Source organism: Seriola dumerili, unplaced genomic scaffold, assembly GCF_002260705.1.
Source record: "Seriola dumerili isolate Sdu_G_001 unplaced genomic scaffold, Sdu_1.0 BDQW01001850.1, whole genome shotgun sequence".
NCBI lineage: Eukaryota > Metazoa > Chordata > Actinopteri > Carangiformes > Carangidae > Seriola > Seriola dumerili.
This window is the reverse complement of record NW_019176105.1, coordinates 100,879-123,604: the sequence shown is the minus strand read 5'-3', so window position 1 is coordinate 123,604 and position 22,726 is coordinate 100,879. Positions and strand designations below refer to the sequence as shown.

The 22,726-nt window shown below is 39.9% G+C and overlaps 1 protein-coding gene across 1 annotated transcript in view; it reads left to right on the top strand.

Moving 5' to 3' along the window:
* The window catches only part of LOC111239080 (glucosidase 2 subunit beta-like), a 120,346-nt gene that overhangs the window by 33,813 nt on the left and 63,807 nt on the right, over positions 1-22,726 (top strand). Inside the window, exons 9-10 of the mRNA XM_022768848.1 lie at positions 3,859-3,945; positions 14,816-14,885. Of these exons, the coding sequence (XP_022624569.1) occupies positions 3,859-3,945; positions 14,816-14,885 (157 nt within the window). The remainder of the gene's footprint in view (positions 1-3,858; positions 3,946-14,815; positions 14,886-22,726) is intronic.

Genomic DNA, 22,726 nt, shown 5'->3' with positions numbered 1-22,726 from the left:
GTAAAAAGCTCCCTTGCACCAGCTACATTTTAATAAGTTGTCAGCACATAACCTGCCATCTCTTCCCTTGGTTATCTTGTATCATTTTCCCCTGATCCCCCCTCTCCTTTCATGAACATGGAGGGAAAATAAAGAAGTATCTCTCTCTTGTTTAAATATTATATTTGCAGTTGTAGCACATTTTACCCTTGTCTTTCATTTGAATAATGTTATTTCTCAAAAGGTGATACAATTACTGTCCTGGTAGAAGAATACGGTAATTCCACAGAGCAGTGTGAGGCAATCACTCCAGGTTTGCCTGAATAATATCCGATCACCAAATTAAACTTGAGATTTGAGTCTCTCTTGTTCCAGGATGGTCGTATCTGAAATTACCAGGGAAAGTTTCAGTGAAAACCATCTGTGCTTCAAATTAGACCGCTGGACTCGGGGGATTGTATGTACCATTCAGTATCGGCAAAGATGACCAGTGTTCTTGCCATCTTGGGAAATCTCCCTCTGACTTCTATTATTTTGGTCGATGTTCCCGACGTCGTCTGTCAAAGGGCCTGATAGAGGATCACCAGCGAGTACTTTTGTCTCTGAACAACATGCTGTGCCGCTGTATTTGTCGCCGGGTACTTGACTGAGCGAAGGATAAAAGCCCAAATTGAATGACAGAGATGCTTTAAATGAGGAAAACTGACATAAGTAGCGGACAGCTTTATTACATATGTGACTCTTTGCTCATGTATGTGTACATTCAGTATGCACACACATGCTGTATGTGCTTTAATACTGTGTAGGAGTGGTAATATTTTCAGTTGTGTGGGCTCATGGTAATAGATGTCTCATCTTTTTGTTTGTGCTGTTTCCACATATTTGCAAGGTGATACATTTCATAACTCCGACTAGAAACCCAATATTCTCTTGCCAGGTGGATATAAGTGGTATTTGTAGAACTGTGCTTCTGGGACTCGCTCGATCTATCAAATAACATAGCACAGTATGTAACCATGTTATTTGATCTTTCGTCTCTTTTCTCTGTAAGGCAATATCTTTGCATACTGTTTTATCAGCCCTTGTGTTAGTTTGACTAAATCAAGTGTGGAGCCTATTTGTCAGGACTGTTGGTGAATTTTTACATAACAGGAGTTGAATCTCTCAGAAACTGCAGTTCAGACACAGTGTATGGACTAACTGTTCTGCTACATAGAGTAAGAAAAAATGATACATACTTGATTTCTATAAACGGGCCTCTGTGGAAGCAAAGACAGGCCCTAAGGGTTTGAATCTCATAAGCAACGGAATATCAGAGAGTTAAATTTAATCACTACTATTTTCTTAAAGTCAAACTATGTAACATAAATGTGCAAAAAGTATTTATCCCTGTTAAAAAATGGAAACTAGATTTCCAAGCAATATAAATAATATGACCCACCGTAACTATCATTTTGTCCACAAAATGGTACTTTTTATAAAACTGTCGGGTACGTCCACTTTAGAGGTGTGGTGGCTTCAGTGATACTATCATGTGTGTCACCACAACATGGTGTGAACACACTCCACTGCAGTGGGTGGCAGTGGTGAGTGACTCGATAGCTTGCCAGCCACCATAACACCGCAACAGAGTGCTGTAGGGATAACGTATTTTTGTAGATAGATAGATAGATAGATAGATAGATGGATACTTTATTATTAATAAATAAATAACTAAATAATACTTTATTATTACACTTAACTTCCAAATTCTAGTTTTAAAGTTCTAATATATATACTAGTGATAGTTTGCAGGATTGCATGCATAAACACAAGGCTGTAAAGGCAGACTGGAGAGATTGCTTTTCGTGTTCGGCATGATGACGTTTAATATCCCCACCAACCTCTGTCGTCTCATTTAGCCACTTAGCCTTTTTGAAACCTTAAAAAAAATAATTAGTAGGATATTTGTTGATGTATTTAATTTCATAGAATAAAATGTAAAATGTCTTGAGCTTGTGTCTTATTTTAGGCAGCTAATCAAAAACCCAATCTAGAAAACCCATTAATTTCAGGAAAAGGGAACCAGAGGTACAAAAATGCTTTTTGAGTTGTTTCCATGGGATACAATCAGAAACTCCAGAACAAGTGAATAATGGGACTTTAAGTTGATTAAGTTCTTCCAGTTTCTCAAATTCAGTTGGACATTTCCAGATCCAGTAGTATATAGTAGTAGTAAAATAGTTGTAGCATTGAACTGGTGAAATTTAAGATGAAAAATTCAAACTTGCATCTGATCAGACCTCTGTCCTATCAGGTTATGCTCTGTCAGTCATATGATGAAAATGGTAAAAAGGACAAATTCACATGAGCATCACTACTTCCCTAGTTTTCTTCCCATATGTAAGCTGTTGGCAAAGCAAGAAAAGATGATTAATTTCCATGGTTTTAAAACGGATATTAAATATCTTATTTTGAGCAACCAGGAATCCAAAACATGTCTTGAATTTAAAATCTAAAACAGATAAAAACATTAGATCTTCACATGTGAGAAACAGGATCCAGTAAATGTTTGATATTTTAAATATAAATATTTCAGATTAATTGATCATTAGAATTGACGCAGTTTAATTTTCTGTTGATCAACTAATGGATTCATCAATTGTTTTAGCTCTACCACACTAACTATCTGACCTTTGATGACTCCTTAAACAAAGGTCAAGTTTAAGATATTGTGCAAAGAGCATTTCACCAGTGAAGAAAGTGAAAACTGAATGTTGGATTACAAACACTGAACTTCCGCCTCAAACAAAACTCCTATTCAGCTCATTTCTTCTCGTTGCACAGGGCACATTTTGTATTCGTTTCAAACAAACACATTTCAATTTGGCTTTGAGAAAGACTACCTAAGCACAAAAGAACTCGCTCACGTTCAAGGTGATTCACAGCACCTGCCTTCCAGTCCAAATGTCCAGGTCCACAGTTGTGTTTATTAGCTTAGCTTAATTGTGCATAGTATCTAAAGGTCAGCGCCTGCTGTGATACATCGCTGCCAAAATGGCTTCCAGGGGACACTGTTTCAGATGAATAAACACTGAAAGCTGCACCACCTTCCACCCGTCCGTCCTCATCCTTTACCTCCCAATGTGCAGCAGCATCACATTCAGCTTTTTCAGGCCTTGCACAAGGTCTTGTGACTGATGGGCATCCACTGGTACGCACCGCCTCACTGACTTCAATTTCAGCTGGCAAAAGGCAGCAGATTAATGCGGTTGTCAGTCCCCCCACCCTCCTTTTTTTCTGCAAGAGCCTATGTTTATTCAGATAGGAGGAATGATGTGTTTGTTCCCCAGTGAATTAAAACATGCAGTATATCTGTATAACTACAGCCTTCTCCGTGATGAATGGTATTTGACTTCTATAAGCAGTAAACTTCTTCCGTTTGGCTGTAAAAGCTGATTTAATGAGAGAGTGACTTGAATAGATAAGCAGATATGGCAGCAGCGATTATTGGGAGGTGAGCTGAATGGGAGATGGGTGATGTGCGGTTTATTATCAGTTATGTAATGCACGTTTTATAAGCCCGGGTCAGCAGGCCCTCTGCAATAGATGTGACATTGTGGGCTTGTGTGCATTCTGTGATATGTCTCAGAATGTATACCTTTTTTTGAGATTGGTACTCTTGTGATGCAGGTCATGTTATAGGTTGTATTAAGAATTTACAACAGAAGAAGCATTATTTGTTGAGTGCCTCTAAAGAGGCTTTATACTGTTTGCACACTGAATGTGTTCATGTACCATTTGACAATGAAATTCATTGTTTTCAGCTGCTCCTTTACAATGTTTTTTTTTACTTTGACTGAAAAGTATTTGACGATGAGTCTTACTTCTTATCCCCAGGCTTTGTTGGGAGGAGGCCATCAGATTGATCTCACCAAGTTTCAACACACACTCTGGGACACCCTGACCAAAGGAGACGGTGTCAAGGTGAGCTCCATCATTCTTCATTTCTGCCAGCCACTTCTCTCTCTTTTTGCTTTTTCCCATTTTTTTCTAGCTAACTATATTCTTCCTTCACTCCTTCATTCCATTATTCCTTGGATTATGCCCCAGTTATGCCAGAAATTGGCATAGCAAAATTCATTGACTTGTCTACGTGAAATGATCCTTTCGGTCCTGGAACCTTGGTGACATACAGTAGAGGCAATTTGTGGATCTTATAAATGATGGAACATGCTTCTCCAGGACTGTGCACAGGTGACATTTGTTGCCGTTTCTTTTATAATTTATCCATGCTAGTAGGTTGGTAGGTATCGGTCAACCACTTTGGTCCAGTCTGAAATATCTCCACAACCTTTGGATGAATTTCCATGAAATTTGGTATCCATGGTCCTCATATAATGAAGTCTAATTAATCAGGCGATCCTGAGGCATTTTGTCTTGCACCAACTTGAGGTTGATGTTTGTGGTTCTGAGTGAAATGTCTCCTTATCGAGTGCCATCATACTAATACTTTGGTTTACCTGCAAAACTAATGACATTTCCATTAACTTCAGCTGTACTGTGTGCTACTTGGTAAATGTTAGCATGCTAACACATTTAAGTAAGGTTGTGGAACATGTTGCCAGATGAGGTTTCTGAGGTGTATGTATTGGCTTCTCTGTAACTTACAGTTGTCCACAATGATCCTGTCTGTGCAGATCAGAAAAGGGTGAGTCGTATAGTTCCAGTTTGTCATGGCTACCACAATAGTTTCCTTCAGTTTGGACTGTAAAGACAGCTTGCAGTTGGTAAACGGTGTGAATTTGCACGCCAAAGTAGCAGAACCGTACAAATTTACTTTGCCTCTGCCTCTGTGGGTGAATCCAATTATTGTGGTGTTTCTATTAGATCATAGTCAAATGAATTGACTACATAGATGATGCGTGACCAAGCCCTTACATTTATCATTGATTGCTTCCTTCATCCACCCATAGTAGATATCAATTCTCTCATACCTTGGTATCTCCACTGACTGTGTGCAATATCCTCCAGGAACAATGTAGGGACAAGACAAACCTAGACGATAAGCACAAAATGAAGGAAAAATGTAACCCTTTAACCGAAATGAGCAAAAGCTTGATTACTCCGAAGTTGAAAATGTAGCTTCTGTTGTTTTGATGCAGCTGTGTTTCTCTAGTTACCAGAGTGTGATTAGATTTAGCTCATGGATATATTCTACCACAACAGCCACAATACAAATTATCGCAGAATACCTTTTTTGAGTCTGTGCGAATTTAGAGTGCCTAAACTGCCGGCATATTTCTTTCTGAGCACAGGTTTATAAACCACATGTTTTCATTTGACAGCTAAGGCCTAAAAGAAAACGTCTGTGCCTCTCTCCATCTCCTGAACCGAGGACGTGGAGAGTGGGAGATACCATCCTTTCATTTCCGCTCCTCCAGATAAAAAGATGAGAGAGGGAGAGGACGAAAGTGAGGACTATCGCTGGGCAGCAGTGATTGAGTCCCTTCGCTAAGCCACAGCGAGAATCTGCTCAAATAACCCGCGCTGCCGATAAGAAGCTAGTCATTTCCATAGACAAAAAACATTGGGGTTCAGATTAGATTTCACCATCCGCCTGGCTTATCTTGGTGTTGCTCCATCATAGAATGTGAATTTTATAAGGCAAACTCCTGTTCCCCATCTTTTCATGAAAACACCATTGAAATACATAGATTTAAAATAGAATGATTTTATTTGCACTATTATTGTTAGCAGTAGAAGCACCAGTCTGAATTGTGATGCCCACTAGTATTAAAAAAAATTCTCTTATTTCCAATATTAGTGTTATTGAAGGAGTAAAACCTGTTCTTATACAGATTGGTGCTTATAAACATTTTTTCTGACCTAGCCATGGAAGTCTAAGAAAACCAAAGCAAAACAATAGGTCTTTTTTAAACCTTGTCTTGGAACTATGAAAATATTTTAACCTTTTATTTCATTTAACAAAATAAAGTGAATCAATATCAAAGAAGGGCCTTCAATGTAAAGAAAATGTAGTCTAAAGTTAGAAAATTACTACTTGATGCTTTTTGACACACTATGCTAAGGGTAGTTTGCAATTGCATTTGATTCTCGGCCGTAGACATGTCCCAAGATGTGTGAAACATTTAATTTTTGTGTGAAAAGTAAAGTTTAACTTGATTTTATTGCATTGGTCTGATAAAGTTTTTATTCCAGCTTCTGGATAGTGTGATAGAGGTGATTTATTCATCATTATTCAAAATGACTACAAAACAGCTTGGGAAAAGTGTCAGTAAGCGACCGCAGCCCTATAAACGTAAATGTCACTGACTGACTGACTGACTGATCAAGTTACACCATTGGTCAGCCAAATGCCACGTGATTGAGTGATAAGGTTACACCACTGGTCGGGCAGCTGATAATAAAAGTATGTAGCGCAAGCAGTGTTGACAACTTAGTGCCTTTTTTGCTAGATATTTTTTACTTCTTATTATTTTTTCATAAAAGCGCCTAGCAACAAATCTAGTTAATTTTTGGACAAACCTTAGCTACTTTCTATAAAATCCGGATTTTTGCAGTGTAGAGCAGCAGCTTAGAAATGGCTTGTAAGTGACTGCAGGTTAAAATCTAGTCTTAAGGGGCCATGTTTCAGTCACTATTTTATACTTGTTCCGTTGAAGCCTATGATGCAGTCGGGCCATATGACACAGTCTGGCCTTATACTTGTTGTCAAAGGATCTTTGCTTCTATTACTGTAACTGTCTACTTGTGTATGGCACTTAGGTTCTTCAGGAGTCACAAGACACTCATTTGAGTTTCAATAGTTCTCGGTTTCTTGCTCTTCACTGTGTCATCAAGCATCTCTGTCACATCCATTATGGTCCCTCCATACGGGCAATTCATTTAAATGTAACACAGTTCTTTCATTTTCTTGAGATGCCTAAATCAAAGCTCCTGATTAGGAGAAGAATGTATTATAGAAAGTGTTACATTGAAACTGGTGACAGATTTGACCTTTTCACACAGATACAAAAGGACTGGGTCTAATTGTGTTACGTTGAAGCCTTGCACAGTAGCTGCGGCAGCTAATGGCATATTTGCATTCTACACTCCACACCCTGCTTACGTCCCTTATATAACACATATCCCGGCAACGGAAGCCGTCACAAATACAATGGCCATACAGTGCTGTCTGTCTTGGAAGCAAACATTGCTAATGAGTCACCGCATCTCTCATAAGCCTAATTAGGAGCTAATTTTAATGTGACATTAACCTGCCCTCCCTTGCCTTGTCAAAGCCCTGCCAGATCACTGCTGGCCTCTGTTAAAGTAAATAACATTTGAAGAGATAGGGATTTGTGTTGCCCACCCCTATGCCATATGTCAAATTTCTTCCACTTAAATTTTTTTTTCGTTTCTTTGAATTTGTGGGTTTTGAATTATGAAAGAACAGATGCATAATTGTTTCCACTTTCCTATCAGCACAAAAAAAGTTACCTGCAAATAGATATCAGTGGTTAAAATGGCAGTAAGTGTTATGGCAGTGTGCTACACTCACATCAAGTGTCAACAATGAAAATGAAGACATTGTCTTTACACTTAAAATTTCTTGGAAATGCAAGAACCAAAGTGTCAGCTGTAGCAAAAGCATGCTGTGGGTATTTAGAGAGTGCAACAGAATTAGTGGAGTATTTCTGGGCATTGGGGGTTTTTGCTGTGGAGACTGACACGCTGTTAGGGGTACATTTGTGTGAACATTTAATGGACCCCCTGCTGGTCTCCCTGTCGCCCCACCCCTTACCCCACATGTAAAGAAGCCTAAGCAAACCTGACATCAAGAGCATTTGGGGGACTCTCCGTCTGTCTATCGCAGCATTTTTTTTTCCTCCCACCTCTCCCCAATCCTTTTTAAGCAAAGACAACTTTGGTGAATATTTCATGGGGTACATTGCCTCAGTTTCACTGTGTCGAGCAGGGAGAGTGGCACGCGATGACGACTGACAGGCCCATACGCCAGCGTCCGCTAGGAGACAGCCTTTCTTTTTGGTGTGTTGTCCTGACACTCCCACTCCTTTTTTCCCTCCCGTTTTCCTTCTGTCACAGACAACAGTCCTTGCAGCCGAGAGTCTGGCTGCTGATCACTTAGCTGTTTCTTTAAATTTTAGTATGACTACAGAACTTCTGCCGATCCATCTGATCCTCTTAGTTAAAATGCCAACATATGGATAAAAATCTGTTTAAGCAGAGACTGCAACATTTATAGCACTTAATGATTTGATTACAGGCTTTTAAGATCATACAGAAACTTTAACTGTGCTCCTTTTGCCAACTTGGATATTTATATAAAAGAATGAATTATTTCATTAACGAAAGGGAGGTGTTCTCTTTGTAAAAAGGTGGTAATTTTTTCACGGACAAGGCAATGCCTTTGGAAAAAAAAAAAATCATTCACTTGTGTGTTACAGAATGATTCCATCTGCCTTTACCTTTTTAGCTTACCTCAGCCTTCCCTTTCATTCAGCTGCGCATTACAAAAATGTGCTGTATCAACCATAAAATAATACCACTAAATAATCACTTTTGTTGTTTCTTTCAGCGCTACTCAAACACCAGTGCCAACCTCCCAGTATCACATTTCTCAAGTGCAAGCCTCAATGATTGCCTTTACTGTTATTGGAAGGCTCGCTTCATTTCCCTCCCCAACATTCAATTTCATGGAGGGATGAGAAAATACTGCCTTTCCATGCTACTTATGAAGATTTGACACCACTACAGTATGCTCGCTTTGCTGCCGCCGCTGCATCACCGCTCTCTCCCTTCTCTCCCGCTCTCTTATTTAATAAACAGCGTACTTGCTTGACTTACAGTAGGTTTCCGCCTTGCCTTGCTCAGTGTGACGAGCAGCTGAATGGTGTCACAGTTAACAGGGGCGGCTCTGTTGCTCTGTTGTGACAACATTCGTTTGATGTAGAAGTGGTAGTCCTCGGCTGCCATGTTCTCCCCTTCTGCTCTTTTGCTTTCTTGTTCCTGCTCTGTCTGGATCTCACCGCTGTCACACATTGGGGAAGCCAACTGGCATGACCTGAAAGTGTGACGGCAACACGCAAGCTGCCATTTTTCTCTCCATCCAAATACGCACACATACATACGGATAGATGCATTAATTTTTCTAGATTAAACAACTTTAATTGGCTCTCGCTCTTGTCTGAACTGGTGTCCCAGGATGCGGCAGCGGGTGCTAGTGATGTATAAAAGATGCTATGTGTTTGTGCACGTGTGTGTCCTTCATTTCCATAAGATTGTGTGTTTTCATCAAGCTAAGGCACATATACATAAATCTGCCATATGTCCATGAATTTACCGCTGACTGCAGGTTTCACAGTCAAGAAAAAAAAAATTCACACACATTAACACTCACACTCAAACAAGTGCCCACCAACTTTGAAAAATGCAGGTAGCCTTTTGACTCTATCATTACCATTTATGTCAAAACATGGTTATCCAGGAGATGTGACTCATACAGGAAAAGTTGCAAAATTTTCAGCTCCAGTTACCTTTGTAATCCTTTACAGTATCAAACATAATCTCAATTTGTGTGAAAGTAAAACATGATAACATGTAATAATAGACAGGCACATCTTCTCCTAGCGGAAGAGGATTTTGTTCGGAAGTGCCATTAAAATTAATCAAAAGATTCACTCGTTAAAACCACCATGACTCACTCTGTCACTCTTCTCGCTGCGAGCTGGAGATACAGAAGAGGAAAGTGCCAGCAGCCATGTATGGGATCGGAAAAGGAAAATCACTCGGGGCGTCTTTGTCCTCTGTTTGAACAGTGCCGCAGAAGGGGGGGTGGGAGGAGTTGGGGGTGACGTGGGGTGGGCGGGAGGGGGACCAGGGGAAGAAGGGGATAAGAGAGAAGAAGTTTCTCACAGCTGCCCAGCCTGAGGCCCAAAATATGTGGCGCTTTTCCTCATCACCGCGTCACCAGCCATCCGTTCTCGCCTGTCATTATTTTACCTCTCACAGAGCACACACGCCGTCTCTCAGGCACACATATGCACACTTACACCACCACACACTGTCCTTGTGCTGCCTTGATCTACTCTTAAATGCTGCCAGCATCGGATTCTCAAATATGGCCAACTTAAACAGAATGGAAAAACACACACAACAATTTTTTGTTGATTAAAGGCGCTCATTAAATTTTTATACTGCACGATTACTCTATTACATTAGAAGTGTGGAAAGTGTTGAAGTGGAAATGTTAATGAATCAACTGTACCCAGTTATTGTTAAATGCATATTTAACACTGGTATCAAATTTTGTTAATTTTGTACGGGAGATGAATAATCTTTCAAAGCACACTTGGCTAACAGTAAATGCTGTACTGACCAATAATAATAATAAGTTTGAAAATTAATTATTTGTTACTTCATGCAAATGATAGCAGTTTTTTTGTGGAAACCTTGCAGAAATAACTGAGAAAGAATAACGGTGAGAAAAGTGCTACTTGGCACATTTTCCTTTAAATTGTTCAAGAACAACGTAGGTTACTTATTTGCTTGCTAACGAGCGAACTGCTCACTAGTTTGCGAGTGTTGACACGCTCGCAGCTGCAAGCAAGAAATGGCAGAGGTGGTTTTGTGAAAATTGTTCACTTCCAGTGAGCCTTAATCATTAGGGATCTGGTCACCAGCATTTATAACAGCAGTGTTGAGCCAAAGTAGATTTGTGCTGAGATTTTAAGCTGTGAGGTGACCTTTGACAGGCAAATGTGAATCTTTATTTCTTTTAAGAATGAAGGTGGTCTTTCTTTAACCTTAACCAAGTAGCTTTGTTGCCAAGTTGAGTTGGCAGATCAGAAAACGCTCATGACTTGTTCTTGGAATAGTCATAAGGCTTCAGAAGTCACCAAAAAACAATTTTCTACCAATAAATATGAGGACTTGGTGTGCTGAATGTTTAGGTCCACTCAAGGTCTACTCAGGGTCCACATCCACCCTTCTCGTTGCACTCCCGTCCAAAAGTTAAACTCTGCAAAGGCTTCCACAAATGTCACACGCAAGTTCAGTTTGCATTAGCAACAGTGTCACGAAGCAGATGAGATTCTGGAGGCTCTGCAAACACTGTGCTCCTGCCACCTTTAACATTAAACTCTGCCTCTGCAGAGATACCAGTCGTGCCATGAACACTGCAGTCTCCACATAAACCTTAAATTTGACTTTAGAACAGCTGAAGCCTGTGTGTTAAATTGCTGCACTGGCCTCTCTCAAAATTAATAGAGAGCTGTTGGACTTTTATACACTGAGAGTTGTGGCTTCATGGTCTTTGCCATCTGTTGTATTGGACTTTGTGGCAGTAACATATCCATCAAAACTTGGTCTCAGGTGAATCTTTGACGACCAATCCATCACCATACTTTCACCTTAACCAGACATCACTGACTGGCTAAAACAGTGCCTGTAAGACACTGGCTGTAAAAAAAAAAAAAAAAAAAAAAAAATCAGTCATTGCTACATTTTATGAGATATATCCACCCAGTTCAAAACAGAGGGAAGAATATTGAGCAGTAAATATATATAGAAAGACATGTATGGCCCGCAAATGCAGAGAACACACGTGAAGTGCGTTCAAACAGACAAAAAAAAAAAAAAAAAGCATGTGACACATTAAATATTAAAAAAATATTCTGTAAAATATGACACGCTCACCAACTGAGCATGCTGCTGAGGGAATTCAACATAACACACATAGAAGGAGGCCGTGTCTCTCCTACTTGGCTGTCATGAATATAGGTCTGCCAAACTGAGCAGCCAAAAAAAAAAAAAACAAAACACAGAAAGTATTACATAAGTTAGGATTCTCTGTGATTTGAACCTTAAGTCGGTGCACAGGCAGCATCAGTTCCTCTGATGTAAATGTGTATAGCCTTCAACTCCCTTGGAGCTTTTAGTCATTTATTTTGATTAGGGCTGTATTTATAAGATAAGTCTCTTAAGTAAGTCGCCTGGGAAGATGGGTTGGCGAGGACGGTGGTGGGGGAACAAAATGAAGTCTGTTTGATGATTATAAATTCAGAAATATCTGCTTGTCAATTAATTAGGTGCTTCCTGGGCATGTGTGCCCCTCTTTTCATTTACTGGGCCCCGGCTCTCGGTGGACAAATACCCGCGGTGCACCCATTGTATGTCTAAGCCGTTACACACATCTCCGGCAGCTGGGGAACGGAGAATAAAGATCCTTCAAAGGCAGACAGTTTTCAAGAGCAAGCCTCTGTTTTTCTATGCTGGCTGATTTCTGGGTGCAGCGTATGAGTCTGCTTGAAGGCTTTACTCTGCTGGTGTCTCGTTCTCAGACGCAAACACGAACTGGAGAACGACGTGGACATGAAAAGATAGGTAGACCATGAGGACTGAGCTTCAAGTGATGCCTCCATTATTTGTGCCTCGCGCAGTGCATCAGGAGATGTGCAGGAGACTTGTCTTGTTGAGTCCACTCTGGCTAGGTGAGCATTGACTATTATCATGAGGATACTTAAGTTATTTGCAACCACGCTGTTATACAGCAATTAGCTTATATGTTGGTGGTCTGTATCTCTGTCGAGAAGGCATGGCAAGTTTAAAAATTGCACCTTCATACTGTATAAGTATTTTATGTAAAGGTAACGCTTGGTCATATTAAGATTTAAAACGGTGGCATTTTGTGGGGAAATCAGTTCATTTGGGTTAAAATGTCGCGTTCAGAGAATCAGCTCAAAGAGACGAATGTTATTCTGCCTGAATATTTGTTTGCAGACATTTATATGACAGGAGTCCGTGGTACAATTGCGTCTTTTGAATAAACCTTAACATCCGAGCTAAGCTAACAAGCTAATGAGTTTGCCAACAGAACAGTAGAAAGAAAATAGATGGAATCTCTGGGGACTATTGTGACTGACTAGAGTTAGCGATTAGCTCTCAAGCCGCAGCAGTTGACCAGCTAACACCATGTCACCAAGCTTCCAGCCCTGCCAACTTTGCTTGGATTAGCAAGTGTTACTTCTTTGTGGTGTATTCATGAGTGATTTGGCAAAATCATTTTCACTTTGGCAGTTGAAGATAGTTAAGTATGTTTTACTGAGATAAAACTAACTGAAGGTGAACTAGTTTTCACTTGGAGTAAAAAAAAGTTTTGACTATTTGGGACACAAATGCTGGCAAGAAATGACCACATTTTAAGTTTACACTTTTTTACAAATTAAACAAACAAGATATAACATGCTAATGAGTGAGCTTTAGAGGTGCTGGTAATTAGGTTTTGTTACTGTTGCACGGAGCCAGACTAGCTGTTTTCACCCTGGTTCGGGAACATTGAAAAAACATTAAAAACACAAAGCTGGAATCAATAGACCAGTTTTGGGATCAATACAAATTCCCCTCCTGTTGTCTAACCAGAACTCACAAAACTTTATAAATTATTATTTTAAAAGACATGTCTCACAGAGTAACTCAGTTAGGCCTACATGATTCCTTAAAGCTACAATATGCACGTTTTGGAAGCCAAGCTTATCCTAGCATGAGACTCGCATGCAAAACACTCTTCCACCACTTCCAACCCCTCTCTCTCCGTGCTCCGAGCTTGCTAGCCTGTGAGTCAGCCATAGTGACGTCTTCCAGCAGCTAATACTAGCTTGAAGCCTTGTGCGAGAGGAGAGGTGGAACAGAAGGACGTTCACAAATTGATTGACAGCTGTGAGCTCCCACCACAGTGTTTGGCCTTCTCCGATTGATTAGACCAGTTCTCCACATCAGGACATGGTTTGGAGCTTATTTCAACCAAAAATATTAGGAAAAAAAAGTTACTGTTGCTTTAAGGGTTTTCCATCGTGCATGACCATTTCTCACATTTGTATTCAGTCCAGTTTTTCCAAATATTCTGAACTGCAAATACTGCATGCAATGTCACATTGATCCTAAGCAGGTTTTTGTTCTCTTCAGAGGTGGTGAGTCACATTGCATTTGGCGACGCCTCTCACTTGCACAGTTGAGTGTTACAGTCTGGTTTCCATTGAAAGAAAAAATGACAGCATGTAACATGGGACAAGTCATCAAATCAGACTTATATTTCCTCTGCCCCATATGTGGGAATCTTGTTATATTCAGTCATCCTCAGCCTCATGAATGCTACAGAAAGAATGGATGTTTTGCACAGTTTTTTTTACTGTTCTCTTTAAAAAGAAAATGCCTACAAGCATCAACAAAAAGATATAGCACAACAGTGATACGCATTTTTCTAACCTCAGGTAGATTCCCAACTACAGATAAATTTCAATATTTTGATATTTGGTATATCAATATTTTACCACTGTGGCTTAGCAATCAGCAATATTTACTCTTGTAAGGATTTAGTGATCATTTCCCTCCAAAACCTTCCACAAGGTGAGGATACAATGTGTCTTGGATCTTTCTAAATGATTTTGGCGTCTTAAAAGGAAAATTAAAGACCTAAAATTGTTTTGGCTCTGCCTGCTTTTCCCTTGTGACCTAAAACAGAACACTAGCATCCAGGCATGTTGTCTTTCATCATTAAACTGTCTTTCAAAGGCTCCAGGGAGCCTCCTAGAGCACAGAAAGGAACCTTGTATTTTGCAACATCAAGCGCACAGTGTCTGCTGGGAGGCGCATATTAGAGTCATGGACTTGTGCTGAAAGGATCTTTTTAAAATCACTTTCTCTGTCCCACACACACATACATGCACACTTTTATTGTCGCTGTATACATTAGTGCAGGTGATACCCAAGGTCTTATAAGTGTATAGATCTTTGACCTTGTTTTCTCTCCCTCTCTGCTTCCATTATGTGCTTGTAGATCAAAGACACACATGGTGCGCCAGACAGTCTTGTCGGTGAAGATCCTCATTTAATGGCAGCTGACAGAGGTAAGTTATTAAACCTTACCGCCATCATCTTTACCCCCACTGCTCTTGTGCACCTGCCTGAAATCCCTCTGTGCTGCTTGTCATCAAGACATAAGATCAAGTGACATTATATGCCTGTATGTGTGTGAAACTTTTTGATTGTGCTCAAAGTTAAACACCAAGGATGGAACACACACACTTGTTCATGGCAAAAAAAAAAAAAAAATGGCTCACCTATGAGAGCGAAGAGTCCAGAACCACAAAAAATGATTGTGTTGTTTGGGAAGTATGGAGTGGCAAGATGTAAAAATACAAACATGCTATCAAGACCATCTTCTTACTCTGTAGGATTACGTCTAATTAAATCTTAAAAAAAACAAACTCATATTACGAGCTAATAAGGTCTGATTCACTGTTAATCAATAGAGAATAAAACGGAATAAAACGGAGTACTAGCTTTCGGAGACCCATTAGATGAAGAAAATGACACAGGTGTTGCATTCAGTCAACTTTGAAAACGACACAGATAGAGAAGTGGTAGTAACAGGTGTTCCTATTTGAGTTCATTGGTTACCATCACTGTGCAGGAAACCGAGCTATAACCAGGCAGTTCGACATTCACACAAGCAGAAATGTGTTTGTAGTTATTTTTGTAACGGTTTGGTTCTTGTTTTTTATCATCCAGTCTAAATTTTCACAATGCATTAAAGATGCATAAGTCTGATGAGCTTTGACAATATGCAATAGGCCGCTTCCTCTCCTCTCCTGTGATTAGCATTTGAAAATGAATCAATAAGAGTTTTGATAATTTATGAAGAGATTGATATTTGTCATGTAGAAATGCGTTTTTGTTATTTTATGCTACAACTGGGCAAGGCTCCAAAGTCCAAAATGTACAAATTCTACATGTAGTGGCTTACACTGAACAAAAGAAATAAAAATATCAATATTTGAATAGATAAATAAAACAATCATTCTCTATAGCGACAGTTTGTAGCAGTAGCAGGCCCAGAAATGTAGCAATGTGCCAGAAAATGCATGGAAGAAGACCACTGTGACTGCCAGCTACTAAACATGGATGTACCGTAAATAATGCATAATAGTAATGAATTGAAATGTCTTCCAAAAATTAGCTTTGAAAATGATTTATAAGGAAGGAAATGCATTCAACATGTTTATTAGGCTTCAAGGATACCCACAATGTGTTTTAGTGAGAAAGCATGAGTCTAAAAATAGCTTTGTTTACAAAAAAAAAAATACACAAGTACAGATCTTTGGTGCTACTGATTCATATGGATGCATGTATTATATACCATTTTTGGATATTTGATATCCCCTGGAATGTTTTCTGAAACATAATTGTGTGCCTTGGAAATGTACAGGCACAGGAGCTGAGAGGGAATTCAACAGCAAATTTAGCTACCCAAAATATTCTATTGAATAGAAGTACACTGGCATACCTAGAAGCTTGGCTATTGTGTGAAAATAACAAACAGATTATCCATGCATAAGAGAGCTTTGTTTACCATACCTCCTGCGCCTATTCCTTTGGCCATAGTTCCAAACAAATCTAAGGGAGAATGCACTTAGTGTAGATGTGGGGCTGATGCAGAAGAGTGTTTGTGCGTTTCATGTTTTGTTTTCAAGGTGATGCAGCTAGTTTATTCCCCCTTCACACCACCAGCATATTATCGCGCTCCAGCTGCTGTGGGGAGACAGGCCCTGGTATTTATGGCTAGCATAAAAAGTGTGTGCATTCCCTGTCACCTTCCAGCTCGAGATTTACAGCACATTTGACAAACACACTGAAATAAAAAAAAATAAATAAAAAGAAGTGTTCGATTTGTATAGGAGTTTAGAGCTTGTCTGTTGTGCATGCTCCCAGCGGATTCTGCTGTTAGTACATGTGTGTGCGCATGTGTCTCGCTGTCTATGTACGCCCCCCCGCTGTGTGAGAATGTGTCGATCTGTCTGCCTGTGCGCGCATGTGTTGTGCCTGTGTGTGTGTGTGTTTTTTGCGTGTGCAAGCGAGTGTGTGCACACCGAGCCCGCCTGCTCTGAAACACCAGCAACAGATAACAGATGGTCCCCCTGCATTAGAAGTGTTTTATTTCCCTGCGGAAGCCAGATATGTCAAAAATAAGCATGTGCAACATTAGTCATTTGGAATATTCATGCCCCTGCCGTCCGATGGTTTCCTTTTTCACAGCCAAAATACCACCAGCCCAATTCTCCTAAGGAAGTGAGGGGAATAAGGGGGAGAAGGGAAAAAGCAGTCATCAGCTGAACTGATGGGGGAAAAGGCTGAGGCCTACATGCGGCTTTAATGGGGGAGCTTTTTTTTTCCTCTACTGGCCGCTTTTTTAGCACGCCAGCGCTGTAATTAAAAAGCAGTCTACAGTCTGTAGATGTAGATGTGTTCATATTAAGAAGCACATCCCCCGGCCCCATTAGAGACAGTGATGTGAATATGCACACACATCCATATGCCAGTCTGGCTGTACACGTGCACACACATACACACACAAAATGGTAATTTGCACCCCCGTTAAATAACCTCGTCCATTGGATCGAGCTTCTTTTGCATCTCTTATGGACTCATCTTGGGGAGTCCTCTCCTCTCCTCTCCTCTCCTCTCCTCTCCTCTACTACTTATCTTCTAATTTCTCCTCTCCACCTCCATCTCTATAACTATCTAGATTCTCTGTAGCTTCAGTCTCTTTAATCTCCACCTCCTCTCCTCCCAGTCTTTCTACCCCCATCTCCCACCGTTGAGTGTAGCTGCCATCCTTGTCCTCGGTGGCGGACATGGACATGCATCATTATCAGGCCTGATTAACCATCCACGTAGTTGGCAGTCTGGGCCCCACCAGGGGCCAATGGCATGGTTTTCCTACTGCTGAAAACATGAATTTTGAGCAGCACTTTCTCACTTGCCTTGGTCCCTCATGATCAGGGTTAATTCGTGGCAGCATGTGTGAATGGTGTAGCAAAAGAAGAGCGGAGGCAGAAAAGGAGGAGGAAAAGCTACCAAACAGTAGTGCACTGCTTATCGCAGAAATGCAATATAATTTATTCAGGAATATGCAAATCCAACAATCACTCTGCCTTGTTTACCGAAGGGACCTGCTGATTAAGAGTCTGAAAGAGAGAGAGAGAGAGAGAGAGAGGGAGAGAGAAACACAATCGCAACCATAGAGAGAGAGAGAGAGAGAGAGAGAGAGAGAGACATACAGTGAATGCACAAAAGGCAGCCACCAGCAACCAAATCAGTGCTTTTCCTTAGAATCAGGAAATGAAGGGTGTCGGGCAATTTCTTGGTTGTTTCACAGCTTCAGAAACCTTTAAATTTATTCTGGTGAGTCTGGATTGTTTACATAAAGAGCGACTGGTCCTGTGCAGTGTGTGTTGTATATGTACTTACTGTATAATGCCTACAAAGCATTAAATTGAGTTGTACTATAACTACCAAGATGTGTCTGTAGCACTGAGAAAAATATTGTAGTTAGCACAGAGGTAATCTTGTTTGCTTATCATGCCACCTGTCGCTTTAGAGTCAAACAGTCCCATACAGACAAATAAATATTAAAAACACACACTTAAACTGAAAATCCACATGTCCCACCACTGTTTGAAAGTATATTATAAATCTTTTTCTCTCCTTATAGGGTTATAGGCTTCATGTTTCTGATGCCATTGTTTCAGGCATTAAAATGTCCTGAACCTGTGGATTTGACTTGTTTTACATCACAGCAAGTAGAAGGTGTATAAAAAAAATAAAATAAAAAAAAAACAAGGTGTTGTAAGCTGATAAGAGTTGGGCTACAGGGATATCTAATGATGTTTGACTGACACATATGAATCAGGACTTTTGAAGCGGTCAGCTCAAGTAGATAAGCTACTGAAAAAGAAAAGTGAGTAAATATTTTCTCTGACAACGAGAGACCTGAGATCCTAGAAGAGGTGGTTAAAGAAATTTCAAAAAATGGTTATTAACCGTGAATCTGCTTTAATATATCACATGCAATCATCCAGTGTTTGAAGTTATATGGACAGACTTGAAGCTGAGATGAGAAGCTGATAAATGGCGACTGTATTGTAATTTTGCAGAACTGCTCCTTTTCCCCACTGGTAACTAAGAGGTGCACAGTGTTGCATGTCATATTCAATTTTTGCTCTTCATTGTCTTATAGGTTGTCGAAATGGGCATGAGTTGCAGCCATTTCCTGACTACCTGCTTAGAGCCCAATTAGCCCTGTTGTATTGATTTCTCTGCACTGCATTGCATGTGCTTTTCCAGGTGAGTCCCTGCAGCTAGCACCCGTGTATGGAAGACAACAATTATCCCCTCTAACAGAATCTCTGAGGCCACACAAAAGTGAGCAGAGCTCAGAAAATTGATCTCTTAAGGCTTCTGAGCCTTTGTGTGGATGAGCAGACAAAGGCAACAACAACATGGTGTTGTCTGCTGAAAAGACTTCAAGCTATAATATGCAACCTTTGGATGTCAAAACACTTTTTTTCCAGGTTATTTTAAGTGAAACAGTGAGAGATGAGACCTGCCCTGTGAAGAGAACATAATAAAGGGCTTATATCATACCACATTAAGCTGGGTCCTTGGGTCCATGTGCATATTAGTATGAAATTGCCTGAAATGGGCTCTTCAAATGGTGCTTGGTAGGCATACACCATTTAGAGTGGCTATGGTCATGAACCAGGTTGTAGCTTTTAAGAACAGGCTTGTGATAGACTAGTGACCTGTCCGGGGTGCACCCAGCCTCTCACCCAATGTTGACTCGGGTTTGGTTTTCATTACAAATATTAAATACAAATACAGTTAGGAAAACTTAAACTTGTTTTGACTTGCTCTTCTGTGTGGGAGCCCTTTGGCCTCCATCTTTACTACAACTTTCGCAGATATGCTCCTAACAGAGACAACAGTTTTTGCAGTGACTGTTGCATTTCCATGACAGTTTTTCCATGTAGGTATTCCATTTATTATGACAGAAGCTTTATTGCTTATTTGCATACAGTATGCATTTATACAGATTTAAGTGTACAGCACAGTTTTCCCACACTTTCCGATTTTATTTGTGTTTCTGTAGAAGGGGAAAAGCATTGAAATCCTAAGTCAGCTAATGACTACACATCAGTCTGTGCTTTTAGCTGTATTTCCACAGATTTGTGAAAGAAAAAATGGTTGGGGGAAATATATTTAGACAGGCTGCCCAAATTACTTCTATATATGCGAATCACTGCAACATAATTCCCTGTGCTGAATTGTAAGCAGACAGGAATCATTATTACTTCTAAAATGAATCACATTTACTGATTTATACCCTTGGGTTTTCTACACAAGCAATTTTTACAAGTTCTTGCACTCATATGTCACGTGAATAACCCAAGTTATTTTTTTTTCCTTTCCAATCTTTTATCCCGCTACTTAAATGGCTGAAAGGTTCTCATTTTTCCTCAGAATATATGCCATATCAACAATGTGATGCTAATCTGCCAGAGTCATACACCCCCTACTCTGCTATTTTTGCAACACACATGTTGCCTGAGAGGTCAGCGGCATAGCAGGGTTCTTACTAGGTCGAACTGCTTGGAGGCAGAAGTTAATTTCCAACTCAACAGAGATAAATGACTTTGCTTTGACCTCCCTTGCTCGCTGGCACAACAAAGACATTGTGCTTTTCTAGGAGACCGACTCAGTAAACATCTTTGATTTAAAAGTGCTTGTTCTTTATTTGTGCTTTGAAATGATTTGATTTGGTAACCTCGATTAGCCCAATTTGGTTGCATTAGGAAGTCAATTTACATGCTCACTAATACCTTCGATCTATGTGTTATTAACACTGTGACATTTCAGTTCAAACTTCTAATTGGGGACAAAATGATTAAATTCTGCCTGAAATGACCTGCCATTAAGCCCCTCCCCCCTTACTGTTGCAATGCCCATCTAGCGTTCTGTTCTGTCGTGACATGTGCAGTTCATAGTGATCTCAGTGGCAGATATACCATGCAAATTCATGTTTATACAGTGAGAAACAGTGAGTCCTTGATCTTCCTTGACCTTCCATTTCTCTGACAATTACTGTTTTTATCGGCCACTTAGCTAATTAAGCTACCGTTACATCTGTGATTCGGTTGAAAACGACGTCTCGGGCTGATGTTTCAGTGTTGTCAGTTGACTTGTTTAAAGATAATAACTCTGTAAAAAGAGTTAAATATGCACAAAATATCACTTCATGTAACTGCACCAAATGATGTAATAAGAAACGGTCCTTGATTTTGCAAGTAACACAAGGTTACTAGTGAAGGTAGCCAAACGTGATAGTGATTGCATACCAGAAGGAGATAAACACACTATTGTGTCAAATCCTTAGACTGTTGTTCTTGTCTTGAAAGGCTGCCAACAAAAGACACCGTCCCCCAGATGATTTAAATATTCAGTCACATGCACACCACCTAAACATGCACAGAAATCCAAAGCTCAACAAGTCTGCTGTGTCCACTGTAGTTATGTTTGCTCAGCTATGATTAGATGATTGTTGATTAGAGGGGGAAAGGTGTAATTCTGTGCAAAACAAACTCAGTGACAAACACCGGATTTGCTCCCTTCTCTTTGAATTGTTCATCAAAGAGGTTCTCCATCCAAGATGGTCTCAGCTCCGGGTGTGCAAGATGTCACTTATTAATAACCGCGTTACACCGTTACATTGATTATTCAGTTGAGATGGGTTCTCGGGACCTTTTTGTATCTAAGGTTTTTAACATAATTTGGTGTTCATAAGTTTTCTTTTTCTCACGTCAGCTGTCAGCATTTCTGCTCAGCATACTCTATCTTCTGAAACATATTTAGATACCTTGTGAGAGTGTAAATGTTAATACAGAGTTTAATTGACACCACAGTTACTTCCAGTTCTGGAATTACAGCTTGGAAAAGCAGAGTTATTGTTCAGTCTGTTGCTGTATGAGGAGAAATTCACTGACATTCATTTAAGGATTTTTAAACTTTTTTCAGATAAGATGTCTTCTAAGATTTCCCCAATTATAACTTGCACTCCGGGTATGTGCATATCTTTGCTGAATAGTTATTTGTGCTTTGAGTCAGCTGTTGGTTTGTATTGTTCAATGTAGGCAATATGCGAATTGACATTGTATTATTTGGAATATTTTCATACAAATAAGAAGACTGTGTTGTTGCAGAACATAATAGAACATTGAATGCCAAAAATCTAGGCAAAAACTGCAGACTGAATTCATTTCATTTCCATTATAATCATTTTTCAACGTGAAGTAATTTTATAATATTTTTCAGACAGTCAGGTCCGGCTTCACTAAGTCTTACTTCAGACACACATTGTGCAGGTGCACTGAAATATTTCTTAGCAGCTGTTATGTAAGAAAAGGTGCACTAATAATAGAATCAACAGTTTTTGCTCATTGTATATGAGTTTAATTGTGAGGATTGTTTTGGATTCTTTGTGCTTCTTTGTAAAAAGGCCCCAGTCACTGATTATGATATTTCCAAGGACAGCCAAAGCAACGTGAAAAGGTTCCTGCGACCTGTGGGCCCTTATTGACCGCCTCCTATTTCTTCCATTCTCCTTTCATTGTGTCTGCACCCTGTCTGACCTTCCATTACAGTGCACACTGAAGGCACGTTGCAGGTTCATTATATTTTGTTAAGAGCTCAAGAAACCAACCAATTCTCATATAGTGGAATTCCACATTGTGCCTGGTTTGGTAAAACACAACCTTTGTGTGCACTATGTAGATATGAGTACAGTATGTGGACACCAGGTAACTCTTGAGATTAGGTGATGATACAACACCTGCCTTAAGGCCCTCAAAAT